Raw genomic sequence first — 18,091 nt, forward strand, 5'->3', positions numbered from 1 at the left:
CTCAGTTGAAGTGTAAATTTCTTCCTTTGACTGGGCTATAACTTCATTTTTCTTAGTGTACGTTGTAGTTTTCTGTTGCCTAGGCATGGTTTCTGTGGTTACCCCAATCAGGTTTTCCCAGAACAAAACAGGCTCCAGTCCCAGAAGGAAGAATATTCAGTATCTGGTTTCCCTGAGGGTGTGTCTTAGAAAATTCATGCACCCTGTGATACCTCAGGTCACTGTGCTTTTCTGCCCAGCAGGTGGTGCCTGTCAGCCTGTAACTCCAGAGTGTTGGAAGGAGGTGTGGCCCATAGCTGTTTTCCCCCAGTCTCTGGGGTCTGGTTCTGAATGGAAGGCAGGTAGTAGAGCTGGGCCCCACCTCTTTCCCCTTAGGGAAGATAGATCCCCTAGGGAGAGGTCATTAGCATTTGAATGGTCTCTCTCTGCCTGTGCTATCTCCACCCTTGTCTGGCTCAGAGCACTGGGAACTGAAAATGGCTGAGGCTTTCTCCACTGAGACAAAACAGGGACAGAAAACCACCTTCAGGGCCAGTCCACATCCACCCTCTGGCTCTCCAAGGTCAGTCACTGAAACCCTCTGTCTGCTTGTTGGGGATTCATCACTTGTATTGAGCAGTCCATGTTTGTTAATTAAAACCCCAGTTGGAACTCAACTGAGCTGTATTCACTTGCTCAGAGAGAGCTGCTCTCTAGCAACACAAGGCTTTGCAGCTTGGGCTGTGGGGGGAGGGGGTCCCAGCTTGGATCTGCAGTTTTTACTTACAGATTTTATGCTGCAATATCAGGCATTCTTCCCAAATCAGGTTGGTGTATGATGAGTAGACAGTCACGTTTGTCCCTCTGAAGTTTTCCTGGATTATTTACTAGTTTATCCTGGTTGTTTATTAGTTGTTCCAGGGGGACTAACTAGCTTCCACTCCTCTCTATGCTGCCATCTTAGATCACCTGCTTCTCTTTTTACTTTTTTTTTATTCTTATTTTTTATTTTTTGGAGTAGTGAAAATGTTCAAAAATTTATTGTGGTGATGAATGCACAACTATATGAAGATACTGTGAACAATTGTTTTACACTTTGGATGATTGTATGGTATGTGAATATATTTCAATAAAGGGTAAAAAAACTAAAAAAACAATAAATGCAAGCAAACAAAAAGAAATGGTGCATCACCCAAACTGCTGTTGGCCTGGAGGAAAATATGTGAAAAAAGGGTCATAAGTGATGCTGAGTTGCTGAATCACAAAGTGATGAATCAAAAAGGAGTTCAAATAAACTGGGTTTGAATCTTATCTCTGCTTATCAAAACAAAAGAAAAAAAAATATACTCCTCAATAATAAAAGATAATGGTAATTAATTCAACCAGAATTGGTTCTGAGTACTTATTTGTAGCCAGATACTACCTAAACGTCATAGATTACAGTGGTCCAACAGGCTCTGCCTTGGAGGATCTCTGAGCCTAAAATAAGACTTAGATGGACAGGAACAAAGTGAGCCTTGCAGCCATGTATCTGGACATGATCAATGACTGCTATTCATGTAGGTGGACTAAGTGTTTGCCTAGTGCCTAGAAGAAATTATCCATGTTCAATATAACAACAAATACTTTTTGAGCATGGTACAGTTCACATACATTATATCATTTTTACCTGAAAATGACCCTACAAGGTAGATATTCTTAACCCTATTTTAGAGATAAGGAAACTGGCAAGGGAGTCTAATCAGGCAAGTTAGCCCAACTGAAACAGGTGGCTAAACTAGTGGCTAAACCAGGATTTGGACCTGGGTATCCTGACTTCGCTTTCCATATTAGATGCCTTTATATTTAATATACCATTACTTTAAGGTGGAATCAAGTCCAACAAAGTAAGATATTTACTAGAGAGATAGAAGCATTGTTTTCAGAATTTCCCTGCTTCTTCTTGAGCTACTGATAAAGGTGGAGTATTAAGGCTGGCTGGAAAACAGTAATTCCATTTTGGCCAGGAGGTACAACTAGTGACCTTGCTGACTGAATCTGTTCTATTGCTCCATAGCCTAGGCAACAAGAACATTTTCTCTGCTACATTTGCAAAACCTTTGCCAGAAGCACACATACAGAAAATATTTAGACTTTTGCAGTAATCAAGAGTCATGGCAAGCCTTCTTAGACCAAAAGGGGGAAGAGAAATGAAACAAAATGGACTTTCAGTGGCAAAGAGAATTCAAATAAAGTCAAGAGGTCATTCTGGAGGTTATTTGTATACATTATATAGATCACCCTGTTTAGTTTTTGGTGTATTGGAATAGCTAGAAGGAAATACCTGAAACTGTTGAAATGTAATCCAGTAGCCTTGATTCTTGAAGATCATTGTATAACTATATAGCTTTTATGGTGTGACTGTGTAATTGTGAAAACCTTGTGGCTCCCACTCCCTTTGTCCAGTGTATGGACAGATAAGTAAAGAAAACAAAGACAAAAATAAATAAATAATAGGGAGAATAAGGTGTATGGGATGCTTTGGGTGTTCTTTTTTAATTTTAATTCCTATTTTAAATGTTTGGAGTAATGAAAGTGTTCAAATATTGATCGTGCTGATGAAAGCACAATTATAAGATGATACTACGAGCCACTGATTGTACACTGTGGATGATTATTTGGTGTGAATATATCTCAATAAAATTGCATTAAAACAAAGAAACAAGAGTCATGGTGAAAGGAGAGCTGATCTTAGAAGTTGCTCTAGCTGCTGAGATAATTGTTCCAATGTCTGTTTTATCTTCTTTATCTGTGAATTTAGAGTTTCTTTTGTTTTCCCATTATATGCAATGTCCACCCCACCTAAAACCAACTCTGGAGAGTGATCTCCATTAATGTCAAATTATTTAAAAATATACATACTAGTTTGAAGTCCTTTTAACACTGGACCATATCATGAAACAATATTTATAATTTTTATGATGATACTCATAAGAATATTATACAGTACTATTAATTACCTTGGTTTATTTTAGTCACAAAATTAAAAAGTGACTTTCTTTCTAATCCAATAATAAAATTCTTAGCATTTCATTTAAACAATATAAAGATATAAGGTGAAATATGGAAAAACATTGGATGAAAATATCTATCAAATTTTACATAACACTTATAGCCAAGGTGCACTTTATCTCACTATATATAATACACAACAATATTCCATTTAATTTATCTACTTCCTAGTAGCATTGAAGGTCATTGGCATTTTACACTAATATCAACAGCAAGAGAGATATTTTTCCTTAAAGACAAAAAGGGTTCATAGAAGTATATACTAAATAATGAAATAAAGTCATGAAATATATCTAATTTCACTTCAATAGTCATTTGACAGATAAACAAAACATAGTTGGAACAATAAATACCTTTTTTACGCAGGAGAACACTGGCATGTTTCCTTCCATTTCGGTTTTCTACATGGCAGGTATAATTTGCCAGGTCAGCCTCCACCACAGAGTCAAAGATGAGTGTCAACTCAACTTCTTTTTCTCCAAGATGTTCTTTGAGGAGCCTGAAATACAGACAGTATTATTGGCTGAATTATTTTGATTTGGGGAAAGAGCAGCATTGCAAAGACTGCATATGGTTATCCACTTCACACAGGTCTTGGATGGGCACTGAGAGTCCTGGATGGGTGTATGTATAGGGCCTTCAACAAGAGAACACAAAAATGGATCTCAACCTGAAGATCAGATTGGAAAGAAAAGAAGTGAGGAATTCAGTAAACAAAATGAAATTTTCACATGCTATTAGGCTTTTAGAAATGCAGCCAACACAATTTCTGTGGGAAAAAGAAGAAACATTGGGTTCCAAGTTCTAAGGTGAACTTATAAGACCTAATGGATCTTTGCATCATGCATGAAGGGAAAAATACTGTGGAAGAGTAGGCTTTGTGTTACAGGTTAGAGTTTTCATAGTGTGGGGAAAGTGGTAAAGAAGGGGGCCTTGAAAACAGCTGCCTTATGAGAAGTGAACTGAGGGTAGGAAGTGGGCCTATTATCCCCAAATATCAGTGAGAAGCCTGTTCTCTGCTTTTTACCTGTCTTTTCCCCAAAGCAATCATGTGTCCTGCATCCCTAATCACCCCACCCCATCCCACCACCACCACTGGCCTTGCTTTTCTCCAGACACTGCATCAAGTTGTCCCACTCCTTTCCCAGCTCACATGAGAAACCATGTACCATTTTCTCATAGTCCTGCTTTTTCCTTTTTCAAGTGAAGGGGCAAAAATGCCTTTAGGTGCCATTCTTCACAGAGAAGCTGAGTAGCCAGGAAACTTTCCTGAGGAGTCTGCCTCCTGTTTCTCCAGAGAGTGATACTCTCAAAATGACTGGTTACCTCCTAGGTAAGGTGAAAGTGGGTGCCTTGCTCACATTTGCTTTTCTGTCTCCTCTTCCTGCTTTTGATCAAAGGAAGAGCAAATCATGATGATTCTGCATGGCAGCAATCCTACCCTTAAATTCTAAGGTTCTTAAATACATATATTTCCAAGCATGAAATAATTTAGATGAGGAATTGGGGCACCAAAAGTAATTATCACCTTCTTTTTGGACACCTGGGTATGTAAGCAGAGAGGGCCCCTCTGATTAACTAGATTCATTTCACTCAGACTCTGAATTCATTTATCATGAACCTAGATTTAGATTTCACTAGATTCTGATTCACTTAACATGAAGTTGGAAAAAGGATTCTGTGTTCAGAGAAAACTGGGTTCTGTTTGCAGGCCTCCCATTTACAAGCTCAAGCTGGGTCCTTACAAAGCTACTACCTCAATAGTGCCTTAATTTAACTCATCTATAAATTAGCAAAAATACCTGCCTTAGTTAACTTAACTTTGTTGTGAGAATAAAATGGGTTAAAATGGAAGATGGTGGCATAGAGAGGTGTGGAATTTAGTTAGCCCTCTAGAGCAACTAGTAAATAGCCAGGAACAATTAGTAAATAGTCTGGAACAACTGCTGGGGGACAACAGTGATGTCCAAACATCATACACCAGCCTGGAATGGGTGGAATGGCTGGGATTACAGCATAAAAGCTGTAAGTAAAAACTGTGGAACCGTGCTGGGAGCCCCCTCCCCCAATGGCAGGCTAAGCTGCAAAACTTCACTGTTGGACAAAGAAGAAGTCCATGCCAGGAGCAAGCAAATATAGCTCAACAAAGCTCCAACTGGGGTTTTAATTAACAAATATGGACTGCTGAATACAAGCTACAAACACAGACAACCCCTTAACAGGCAGCAAGGTACCCTGAGGTTTCTCACAGTGGAGAGGAGGTAGGGATGATGGGAAAAAAATACAGAGGCTTTTGGAGATGGCTGAGCTTAGAATACTGGAAAATGGCTGTATCCCAAGAAAAGGAACACACAGGACTGGGTACTATCTCTGGCTGACAGGTGAAAATGGGGGCCAGGGATTGGCTCTGAAAATAGGCTTTCTTCCCCCCTTTTTTCTCTCTCAATCTGAGTGGCTCAGTGGAGAAAGCCTCAGGCATTTTCAGTTCCTGGCTAGCTGACCCAGGCAGAGGTGGAGTTAACAGAGTCAGAGAGACAAAGGAGTAATTCAAGGGCAGAAGATAACTCCCTAGGGGGTGTATCTTCCTTAAGAGGAGGGATGTGGGGCCCAGCTCAAGTGGCTGCCCTCCCTTCAGAATTCAGACCACAGGGCCTTGGGGGAAACAATCAAACCAGAAACAACTTAAGCTGAGAATTAAAGGGACCAACCCTCTTTACACCAGTGGGGAATGACAGCCTGAGAGGTGCCACCTGCTGGGTAGGTTAGGAAAAGCACAGCATCTAGAGGCCTCATGGAAAAGTATCAATCTTCTAGGACATACATTCAGGGAATCTGATCTGAACCCGTTCTGGTATGGGAAAATCTGGGGTAATCAAAGAAACCAGATGCCTAGACAACATAAAACTACAAATAACACTAGGAAAAACAAAGATATGGCCTGGTCAAAGGAATAAACTTATACTTCAACTGAGATAAAGGAATTGAAACAACTAATTAAAGATCTTCAAATAAATATGCTAAATCAATTCAAAAACCAAGTCAACAAGTTGAGGGAAGACATGGCAAAAGAGATGAAGGATATAAAGAAAACATTGGGTGAACATAAGGAAGAACTTGAAAGTTTGAAAAAAACAACTGGCAGAACCTATGGAAATGAAAAGCATAACACAAGAAATGAAAAACACAATGGAGGCATACAAGAGCAGAGTTCAAGAGACGGAAGAAAACACTCAGGAACTGGAGAACAAGACACCCAAAATCCTACACACAAAAGAACAGATAAGGAAAAGAATGAAAGACATATGAGCAATGTCTCAGGGAATTGAATGCAACATGAAGCACATGAATGTACATGTCATGGGTGTCCCAGAAGGAGATGGGAAAAGGGGCAGAAGCAATAGTGGAGGAAATAATCATTGAAGAAATCCCATCTCTCATGAAAGGTATAAAATTACAAATCCAAGAAGTTGTAGCATAACCCAAACAGAATAGATCTGAATAGACCTATGCCAAGACACTTAATCAGATTATCAAATGTCAAAGACAAAGAGAGAATCCTGAAAGCAGCAAGAGAACAGCAATCAATCACATACAAGGGAAGACTGATAAGACTGTGCAGATTTCTCAGTAGAAACCATGGAGGCAAGAATGCAGTGGCTTGATATATTTAAGATACTGAAAGAGAGAAACCACCAACCAAGAATTTTATATCTGGCAAAACTGTCCTTCAAAAATGAGGGAGAGTTTAAAATATTCTCTGACAAACAGACAATGAGAGAGTTTGTAAATAAGATACCTGTGCTACAGGAAATACTAAAGGGAGCACTACAGACAGATAGGAAAAGACAAGAGGGAGATGTTTGGAACACAATTTGGGGTGATGGGAGCACAATAATGTAAGGACATTGAACAAATATGACTGTGAGTATGGTTGAAAGGGGAAGGTTAGGAGCATGTGGGTCACCAGAAGGAAAGAGGAAAAAGACTGGGACTGTATAACTCTGCTCAACAATTGTGATAAAATGTGCAAATATGTTTTTACACGAGAGAGAACAAATGAATGTCAACCTTGCAAGGTGTTAACAATGGGATGGTATTGGGGAAAAAACACAATCATTGCAAACTAGAGACTATAGTTAACAGAAACATTGTATTATGCTTCCTTTAATGTAACAAAGGCAATATACCAAAGCGAAATGCCTATGAGACGGGAATATAAGGGAGGCATATGGGATTCTTTGCATTGGTGATGTTGTCTGACTTTTTAATTGTATTTTATTTTATTTTATTTTTTTTCCTTTTTATTGAGATTGTTCAGATACCATACAATTATCCAAAGATCCGAAGTGTACAATCACTTGCCCCTGGGTACCCTCATACAGCTGTGCATCCATCACACTTAATTTTTGTTCAATTTTTAGAAACTTTTCATTACTCCAGACAAGAAATAAAGTGAAAGATGAAAAAAGAAAAAAAGAAAAGGAAACTCTAATCCTCCACTATCCCTAACCAACCCCCCTCAATTGTTGACTCCTAGTATTGCTATAGTACATTTGTTACTGTTTATGAAAAAATGTTGAAATACTACTAACTGTAGTATATAGTTTGTAATAGGTATATAGTTCTTCCCTATATGCCCCTCTATTATTAACTTCTAATTGTCTTGTTGTACATTTGTTCTGGTTCATGGAAGCGATTTCTAGTATTTGTACAGTTGATCATAGACATTGCCCACCATAGGATTCAGTTTTATACATTCCCATCTTTTGACCTCCAACTTTCCTTCTGGTGACATATATGACTCTGAGCTTCCCCTTTCCACCTCATTCACACACCATTCGGCTCTGTTAGTTATTCTCACATCTTGCTACCAACACCCCTGTTCATTTCCAAACATTTAAGTTCATCCTAGTTGAACATTCTGCTCATACTGAGCAACCACTCCCCATTCTTAAACCTCATCCTATATCCTGGCACCTTATATTTCATGTCTATGAGCTTACATATTATAATTAGTTCCTGTCAGTGAGACCCTGCAATAATTGTCCTTATGTGTCTGGCTTATTTCACTCAGTATATTGCCCTCGAGGTTTTGTCATCTTCACCACTATCTATATAAGGGCATCTACATTTCTTCCACAAGGCAGGAGGGAGAGTCAAAGAAGGTAGAGAGGCAAAATAAAGAGGAAAAAAAAATGACAGCTAGGAAGTAGCAAAAGGAAAAATAACCTTAAATCAAAGTAGAATAAAGAATCAGACAATACCACCAATGTCAAGTGTCTAACATGCCTCCCCATCCCCCCCCCTTATCTGCATTTACCTTGGTATATCACATTTGTTACATTAAAGAAAGCATCATACAATGATTCTATTAGTTACAGTCTCTAGTTTATGCTGATTGCATCCCTCCCCCAATGCCTCCCCATTTTCAACACCTTGCAAGGTTGACATTTGCTTGTTCTTCCTCGTAAAAGAACATATTTGTACATTTTATCACAATTGTTGAATACTCTATAGTTCACCAAGTTACATAGTCCCAGTCTTTATCTTTCCTCCTTTCTTGTGGTGTCTCACATGCTCCCCACCTTCCTCTCTCATTCATATTCATAGTTATCTTTGTTCAGTGTACTTACATTGTTGTGCTACCATCTTCCAAAATTGTGTTCCAAACCACGCACTCCTGTCTTCTATCACCCTGTAGTGCTCCCTTTAGTATTTCCTGTAGGACAGGTGTCTTGTTCACAAAGTCTCTCATTGTCTGTTTGTCAGAAAATATTTTGAGCTCTCCCTCATATTTGAAGGACAGCTTTGCTGGATATAGGATTCTTGGTTGGCGGTTTTTCTCTTTCAGTATCTTAAATATATCACACCACTTCCTTCTTGCCTCCATGGTTTCTGCTGAGAGATCCGCACATAGTCTTATTAAGCTTCCTTTGTATGTAATGGATCACTTTTCTCTTGCTGCTTTCAGGATTCTCTCTTTGTCTTTGACATTTGATAATCTGATTATTAAGTGTCTTGGCGTAGGCCTATACAGATCTCTTCTGTTTGGAGTACGCTGTGCTTCTTGGATCTGTAATTTTATGTCTTTCATAAGAGATGGGAAATTTTCATTAATTATTTCCTCTATTATTGCTTCTGCCCACTTCCCCTTCTCTTCTCCTTCTGGGACACCAATGATATGTACATTATTGTACTTTGTTTCATCCTTGAGTTTCCAGAGACATTGCTCATATTTTTTCATTCTTTTCTCCATCTGCTCCTTTGCATGTAGGCTTTCAGGTGTTTTGTTCTCCGGTTCCTGAGTGTTTTCTTCTGTCTCTTGAGATCTGCTGTTTTATGTTTCCATTGTGTCTTTCATCTCTTGTGTTGTGCCTTTCATTTCCATAGATTCTTCTAGTTGTTTTTTTGAACTTTTGATTTCTGCCGTATACATGCCCAGTGCTTCCTTTACAGCCTCTATCTCTTTTGCAATATCTTCTCTAAACTTTTTGAATTGGTTTAGCATTAGTTTAAATTCCTGTATCTCAGTTGAAGTGTACATTTGTTCCTTTGACTGGGCCATAACTTTGTTTTCCTTAGTGTAGGTTGTAATTTTCTGTTGTCTAGGCATGGTTTCCTTGGTTATCCAAATCAGGTTTTCCCAGACCAGAACAGGCTCAGGTCCCAGAGGGAAGAAATATTCAGTATCTGGTTTCCCTGCGGGTGTGTCTTGGAAAATTGCTCCAGCCTTTGATGCCTCAGGTCACTGTGCTTTTCTGCTCAGCAGGTGATGCCTGTTAGCCTATAATTCTTGACTGGTGTGAGGAGGTATGGCTATGTTCCCCCAGGCTCTGGGGTCTGGTTCTGAATGGAAAGGGCCCCACCCCTTTCCTCCTAGAGAAGACAGAGCCCCCAGGTGGAGGTCATTAGCATTTCAATGGTCTCTCTCTCTGCTTGTGCTGTCTCCACCCTTCGCCAAGTCACAGCCCTGGAAACTGAATATGACTGGGGCTTTCTCCACTGAGCCAAAAAAGAAACAGATAGTCCCCTTCAGACCCAGTCCAAGGCAACCCTCTGGCTCTCCAAGGTCAGTCGTCTCCCAAAGCCTCTCTTTTTTGGGATGTGTACCTGTAGTGAGCAGTTCACACTCGCTACTTAAAACCCCAGTTGGAGCTCAGCTGAGCTATATTCGCTTGCTGGGAGAGAGCTTCTCTCTGGCACCAGGAGGCTTTGCAGCTCGGGCTATGGGGGAGGGGGTCTCGCGACTTGGATCCGCAGGTTTTACTTACAGATTTTATGCTGTGTTCTCGGGCATTCCTCCCAATTCAGGTTGGTGTATGATGAGTGGATGGTCTCGTTTGTCCCCCTACAGTTATTCTGGATTATTTACTAGTTGTTTCTGGTTTTTTGCAGTTGTTCCAGGGGGACTACTTAGCTTCCACTCCTCTCTATGCCGCCATCTTCTGTATTTTATTTTAATATTATCTTTTCTTTTATTGCTTCTTAGCTGTCATCTTTTGTCTTTCTTTTTCTTTTGAATTTCTACCTTTTTTTTTTTTACTCTTCCTGCTTCTTTGTGGAAGAAATGGTAATGTCCTTATATTGATAGTTCTAGTGGTGGTGGTGAATGCATAGCTACATGATTATACAGGGGACAATTGATTGTTTACTTAGGATGGAATGTATGGTGCATGAACAAAACCATCTTAAAAAAAGGGTTGATGCATGAAACTTGAGGGCATTATATTGAGTGAAATAGGTCACACACAATTGAACAAATATTGTATGATCTCACTGATGTGAACTAATTATAAAATGTAAAGTCTTAGACATGAAATATAGGTTACCAGGGTATGGAATGAGGCTAAAGAATGGGGAGCAGTTGCTTAATATATGCAGAATGTTTAACTAGGTTGAACTTAAGCATATGGAAATGGACAGAGGTGATGGTAGCATTTTCTTGTGAGAATAACTAACAGTGCTGAATGGTGTGTGACTGTGGTGGAAAGGGAAGTTTAGTGTCACGTATGTTACCAGGAAAGTTGGAGGTTAAAATATGGGAATGTATAACACAGTGAATCTTGTGGTGGACTATCCCTGTGATTAACTGTACAAATATTAGAAATCTCTTCCATGAACTAGAACAAATGTATGACACTATAACTAGAAGTTAATAATAGAGGATTATATAGGGAAAAATATACCTATACTACAGTTAGTAGTATTTTAACATTCTTTCATCAACAGTAACAAATGTACTACACCAATACTATAAGTCAATAATGGAGGGGGGAGTTAGGGGTATGGGAGGATTTGAGTTCTCTATTTTTCTTTTCTGGAGTAATGAAAATATTCTAAAATGGAAAAAAATTAATTCTGGTGATGAATGCACAACTATACAGTGGTACCATGAACAATTGTTTGCACACTTTGGATGATTGTATGGTATGTGAATAATGTGAATAAAATTTAAAAAATGGTTTAAAATGTTTTCAAAAGTAAACAGTACTATACACATGCACAGAAATGCTATTAAACGTGAACTCTTCATTACCCAAAGGTAGGTTGTTTACATTTTGGCTCCTCCAATAAAATTTGTATTTATGATTATTGACATTTAAGATTGGATTGAATAGATAGAAACAGCCCAAATGTCCATCAATGGATAAGGGGATAAACAAACTGTGGTATATACATATGATGGAATATTACATAGCTGTAAGACACAATAAAGTCATGATGCATGCAATAATGTGGATGAACCTTAAGGCCATTATGTTGAGCAAAATTAGCCATAAAAAAAAGACAGATACTGTATGGTCTCACTAATATGAACTAACTATAATGAACAATCTATGTGAGTTAAAGTTGAGAACACAGGTTACCAGGAGGTAGAAAGAGGGTGGAGATTGGGCATTTGATGATGGAGTACAGAATGTTCAAGAGGATTGACTGTAAAGATCCAGAAATGGATAGCACAATACTCTCTGAAGTTAGCACAGTATTTTAAGTATAAGGAATAAAGCTGAGAGTGAGTATGGTTGGAAGAGGAAGGCTAGGGGTATGTATGATACCAGAAGGAAAGATAAAGGATAAAAACTGGGACTGCATAACTTACCAAAACCTAGAGTGGACATTGATGGTGATTAAATGTACAAATATAAGAAAATTTTTACATGAGGGAGAACAAATGAATGTCGTCATTGAAAGGTGTTGAAAATGGGATGGTATATGGAAAAAAACTGCAATCAATGCAAACTAGGCTTTATAGTTAACAGTAACATTGTAACATTCTTTCATTAGTTGTAACAAAGGCAATACACCAAAGCTAATGCTAATAAGAGGGCGATACAAGGGAGGGGTACGAGATTTTTGTTGTTGCTGTTTCTCCTTTTTTCTCTTCTTCTTTCTTTGCAGAAGAAATGCCAATGTTCTCATAAAGATTGTGATGATGAATGCATAACTATGTGGTTATAACAGGAGCCATTGATAGTTCACTTCGGATGGATTGTATGGTGTGTGAATAAAACTTTAAAAAAATAGCAGAAAGGTACATACTGGAGATGATGTGGCAAGAAAGATATACCTATTTACTGTTGGTGGGAAAGTAGAATGGTGTAGCCCCTCTGGAGGGCAGTGTGGTGGTTCCACAGGAGGCTGGGTGTATGGCTGCCATATGATCCTACAAACCCATTATTAGGTATATTCTTGGAAGAATTGAAAGCAGGAGCATGAAAAGACATTTGCACACTGGTGTTTATGGCAGCACTATTCATGAATGCCAATGGTTGGTGGTGGCCTAAGGATACATTGACTGATGAGTGGAATGGTAAAATGTGATATGATGCAATACTGTGCATCTGCAGAAAGGAATGAAGTTTTGAGGCATGCAACTGGGAGAATCAACCTTGAGGACATTATGTTGAGTGAAATAAGCCAGAAACAAAAGGACAAATATTGTATGGTTTCACTAATACAAACTAAGTATAATGAGCAAATTCTGAGAATTGAATTCAAGAGCATAGGTTATCAGGGGATAGGAAGCAGGCAAAGATCAGGGAATTGATGAAGAAGCACAGAATGGTCAATAAGACTCATTGTAAAGGTTCCTAAATTGTAACTCTTACAGCAGTCACATTTATTCCTGAGTTTTAACTGTTATTACTAAATTCTGAGATGCTGTGCTCTTTGTGTATAACCTGGTAGTTCCCTGGAACTTTGGGTATCTGTGTGATGGTTGAGACTCAGAGTTAGAGTTCTGCAGCTCTGAAAGTCAGCATTAGTCCATACAGCAACTGATAAAGAAGGAGAAAAAGAGATCAGACTTCAATTATAGATATGAATGAATGATTTACCTTTGGTTAGGACTAAGGTAAATCAGAATACAGGGTAAAGGATTATATTGACTCTATTTTAAAACTTCAACTTCTACATAAGACCAAAGGAAAAGAGGTATATTTTATTCAAAATTTATAGTTTCTGTAGCACACTACCTAATTTAACCTGTCTGGTCAGTTTATTTAAACAACCTACTAACATGAAAACTAGAATAGGGAATGAGAGCTTATTAGTCTGTACAGGGTAATGTAATACCCTGACACATTCTAGAGTATTTTGGACAGAAAATCAAAAAGTATTTGCAAAGTCCCCTTAGAGGACTGGAGAAAAATGTGGAAGTATTAAACTTTCCCACCTGGGGAATTCCTGATATTCTCTCAAGCATTAGGGACTCCCAATTTAAGAAGCCAAGCCCTCGATCTTGAGGCATGCCCTTATGAAACTTATTTCTGCAATGCAAAGCTAAGCCTACTTATAATTATGCCCAAGTCACCCCAGAGAACCTCTTTTGTTGCTCACATGTGGCCTCTTTCTCTCAGCCAACTCTTCAAATAAACTCACTACCCTCCCACTACATGAGACATGATTCTCAGGGGTGTAAATCTCCCTGGCAACAGGGGACATGACTCCCAGGAATGAGCCTGGCCCTGGCATTGTGGGATTGAGAATGCATTCTTGACCAAAAAGGGGAAAAGAAATGAAAGAAAATAAAGTTTCAGTGGCTAAAAGATTTCAAATGGAGTCAACAGATGATTCTGGAGGTTACTCTTATGCAAGCTTCCCCCCCTGATATTGCAAATTGCCACCATATGCCAAGCCTCAACCTACAGTATTCCTGAAAACCCTAAAGAATATCCTGGGCTCCATTTAAGAATCTATAAATGTTTTACTTACTATTTTTTCAGAAACTTAAGGCCTCCAGATTGTTCCTATGTCAGATAAACTCTGAAACAGAGGTACCAGTCTCTCCTAGAACATAAACCAGTTTCATTACTCTATCCTATAGGGTTGACAACCCCTTCCAGCACAAGGAGTTTAAAATGGTTATTGCCCAGGTATCCCTGAAGATTGAGAGAATGATGAAATGAGAGGGAGGAGGTATAAATGAGAAATTAGTATTTAACAAATGATTATGACTATGACTCACTAGAAACATATTTCTTTTTAGTTTCTAGTGTAGTAGAATAGCCAGAAGGAAATACCTGAAATTGCTGAGCTGCAATTCTGTAGCCTTGATCTTTGATAATGATTGTGTAACTATATAACTTTTATTGTGGGATCATATGATTGTGAAAACCTTGTGACTGACACTGCGTTTATCCAGTGTATGGGTAGATGAGTACTAAAATAAAGACATACGTGAAAAAAAAGAGATTGGCTTGGATCAATCATATCTGACTCTCTTTTGAAAGACAGACCTTAAATTTGGGTTGGTGGAAGATAGTTCCTAGAATCTGAGAGTCTCCCATACTGAAATCTGAGGCCAAATTTTATTCCAAATAGATTTCCTTTTAAAATTAACCTAGATTCTTTTCCCTTCCAATAGTAGATGTACTTGATACATAATCCTGGCATTTGTAGTTTAAGTTTCCCTCTACTACTGTTTATATTTATGGATCTCTTAGTACCATTACTGAACCAGACAATTATAAAGGGATGAAGTGGTAAGTTGCCCTAGAATTTTCAAAATGAGGTTTTTGGAACTGTGTTTTACCATTAGTCTTTCTCTTATTTATTTCCATGGCTGAAGTTGTAGTTTTCTTTTTCCTCCCTTTTCCCAAACTATACCTAACCAAGGAAAATCTGAGAATTTACTATCTTCACTGTTTTCCTTTGGCTTTTGCTTTCTCCATTCTCTCCCTGTTATTTGTAATTCCCACCACATCCAATTCTTTTAGCTCTGAGTAACCTGCTAAGGAAGAATACCTTTAGTTCCAGAAGCTGCTTAGTCACCATAAATCCAGTTTGATTTAAAGATTTATGTGTAGGTCAGCCACAGCCTCTGACAGGCACAAGACAGAAAGCTGATCCTGTCCCTCCAGATCAAGACTTTTCCTTTTCATTTCTAATGCAGTTTCCAAAAACAGCTCATCACAAGCTGCAAAAAGAATCTGGAGAGAGGATTTGAAAAATGATACTTAGTCCATATATATATATATATATAGTCTAAATTAGCTCTTGAAAATCTAGAGGTGACTTGCTTTTTGAGCATCAAAGAACAAGTTGGTGACTATGATAAATGACTGGCAAATATTGACACTCTGGTAATTTTCTGGAAAATATTGATACATAATAATCTATCAATGATTCTTTCTGAATCCCCTAATAATACCTATACTTGGGCTAGATATTTGCTGTAAAAGAAATATAAATATTAAAAGGCCTGTTCCTGCTCTCATTGCAATTTAAATTTAAAGGGTGTGTCAAGGCCTACACACATGGAAAACAAATATAGAGAGGGTGAAGGAAGGAAGTTCAGTAGAGCTTACAATGGGATTTCAAAGAACAGAGACTACTGTAGACTAAACTAGGTGGAAAAAGCTTCAGAATACCCTAGCTAGACAAAAAGAAGATGGGAAGGTTTTCTAGAAGGGAAAACAGGAGCAGGTCTTTGCAAAATGTGTAAGAGACTGACATTACAATGGAGGATACAGATGAGGAGGATTTTGGAATATCTGTGAAATAACTTCAGAAGTATCTCATTCTGAGAATTACCATGCAAATTTTATGTAATATGAACACTGGGTAAATGAATAATAACAAAATTGACATGTCAGAAATCACTATTTTGAAAATATTACATAGTTGGGACCTATTATTAAAATGTAATCTAGAAAGGCACTATATTAATATAATTTAGTACAATTTGATGATGTTAAACAGGTACTTTAAAAGCTCTATGTGCCTAGCATTGTGATATGCTGGGATATATTAATAAAACCAATATTATCTCAAACTATTTTGTATTACCTTTATTATTGACTTCCTCTAAAAAAAATGACTATAGTTGGGGAGGAAAAAGTAAAAAAGCATTATGTTTCAAGAACAGGGAAATTCCAAACTATTTTCCAGGTTCTTCCAACATTAAGGGTACTTTTGAATTGTCACCAGAGAACCCACAGTTTATCCTCTCCAGTTCCTGACCATATCAGCAATACCACTCTTATTACTATCACTGTCATCGTCATCAGAAAGTATTTATTAGTAAGCAACAATCTGCTATGCTAGGTACTATATTGATCTTTGCACAGAAGTGCTCCCTGATCCCCTAAAGGTTATTGTCTAAAAGAAACAATACTAAAAGTAATGGTAACAACATTTAGAGAAAAAGCACAGAAATCTTGGTTAATGGAAGTGTTCAGAGAAAGGAAATCTGTTTACATGAGATTTAAATAGAAAGTCCTGTTGGTTTCTTCCATGGATGCAAATAATTCTAAAATGTTTAAGTCCAATTTCCATTCATTGTAAATTGTACAGTGAACCAAATTGAGTCCTTCTTTAATATATATGTATTTTCAGAGTCTCTGGGTCAGTATTTTTATTATGAGTAGTCACTGTCCAGGAATGATAATTGAGAATAAGAAATTAAAGTGTTTTAAAAAGCACTTAAGGAGTTGTGGGTTTCAGTTACTCCTCCAGAGCAGTTAGTAGAAAGCCAAGAGCTGCATGCACCAGACACTGCAGAGCAATTTGAGTTTGGTCATACTTCATGCAACACTCGTGAATGTGTGGAACAGCTGAGAACAGCAAAATCTGTAAGTACTCATGGCCAGGGGGCCCACACCCCTCCCTGCCAGGCACAGTCCCATGGGAGGAGGGGCCATGGGTGCTGGGAACCAGGAGGGAGAACTGCAGTTATAGCACTGATTAAAAACTTAGAGTGCTGATCAAAAACTCCAACCGTAGATAGACTGAGACCTGACACCAGAGAATCTGGTAGCAGTCAGCCCAGTGGAGAGGAGATAGTGCTGGCAAAAACAGCAAATAAATAAATAAATAAATAAAATAGAAACAGAGACTTTTTGGAGTTTGGGTGAACATAATACAGAGACGGGCAGGGCTCAAACAAAATCAGGCACATATGCAAATCCAGATGGTGAGGGCCCTTAACTGAAAAGCTGGTTTCTCTGCTTTCTTGATTGTTCCTTAATCACCCTCAAGTCCTTGTCTTTTAGTATTTCAATAGCCCATTAGATCTGCAAGGATTGTAAATAGACCATACTGGGCTCTTCTTTTTCTTTTTCTTTTTTTCTCTTTTTTATAAAGTTTTTCTCTTCTTTTGTAGAACGATTATTCTAAGAGGCCCATTACAGAAAGCCTCAAAGACTTGCAATTTGGGCCTAGGCAAGAGCAGAGCTAAGATAGCTCTGAGAGACAAAGCAATAAGTCTAGTGGCAGAGAAAATTCACTAAATACCATAACTTCCCAAAAAAAGGGGAGCATGGCACAGCTCCAGTGGCAGCCCTCCTTCTGAGAACTCAGATCCCAGAGGCTGGAATTCAGAAACCAGCTTCAGTCAGCCACACCCCTGACAAGGTCAGGGTCAATGGGAGAACTAAAGGCTCCATGCCTCCTTACACTGCTGGGGGAATGGAGGGCTGGCAAACACCACCTGCTGGACAGCATAGGAGAAGCTCAGGGTCTAAAGGCCACACAGGAGAGTCTCATTCTCAAAGAAACTTCATACCCTCTTTTTGAGACCTGGGCCCCTCTGGACTGGGAAAACTTGACTGGGGTTGAC

General features: G+C 38.5%; 1 protein-coding gene across 1 annotated transcript in view; it reads right to left on the reverse strand.

Annotated features, from left to right (window-relative positions):
* IL1RAPL2 (interleukin 1 receptor accessory protein like 2) overlaps positions 1-18,091 on the reverse strand; it is a 789,386-nt gene that overhangs the window by 59,590 nt on the left and 711,705 nt on the right. Inside the window, exon 7 of the mRNA XM_037822409.1 lies at positions 3,384-3,529. Within this exon, the coding sequence (XP_037678337.1) occupies positions 3,384-3,529 (146 nt within the window). The remainder of the gene's footprint in view (positions 1-3,383; positions 3,530-18,091) is intronic.

This window comes from Choloepus didactylus, chromosome X (genome assembly GCF_015220235.1).
Source record: "Choloepus didactylus isolate mChoDid1 chromosome X, mChoDid1.pri, whole genome shotgun sequence".
Taxonomy (NCBI): domain Eukaryota; kingdom Metazoa; phylum Chordata; class Mammalia; order Pilosa; family Megalonychidae; genus Choloepus; species Choloepus didactylus.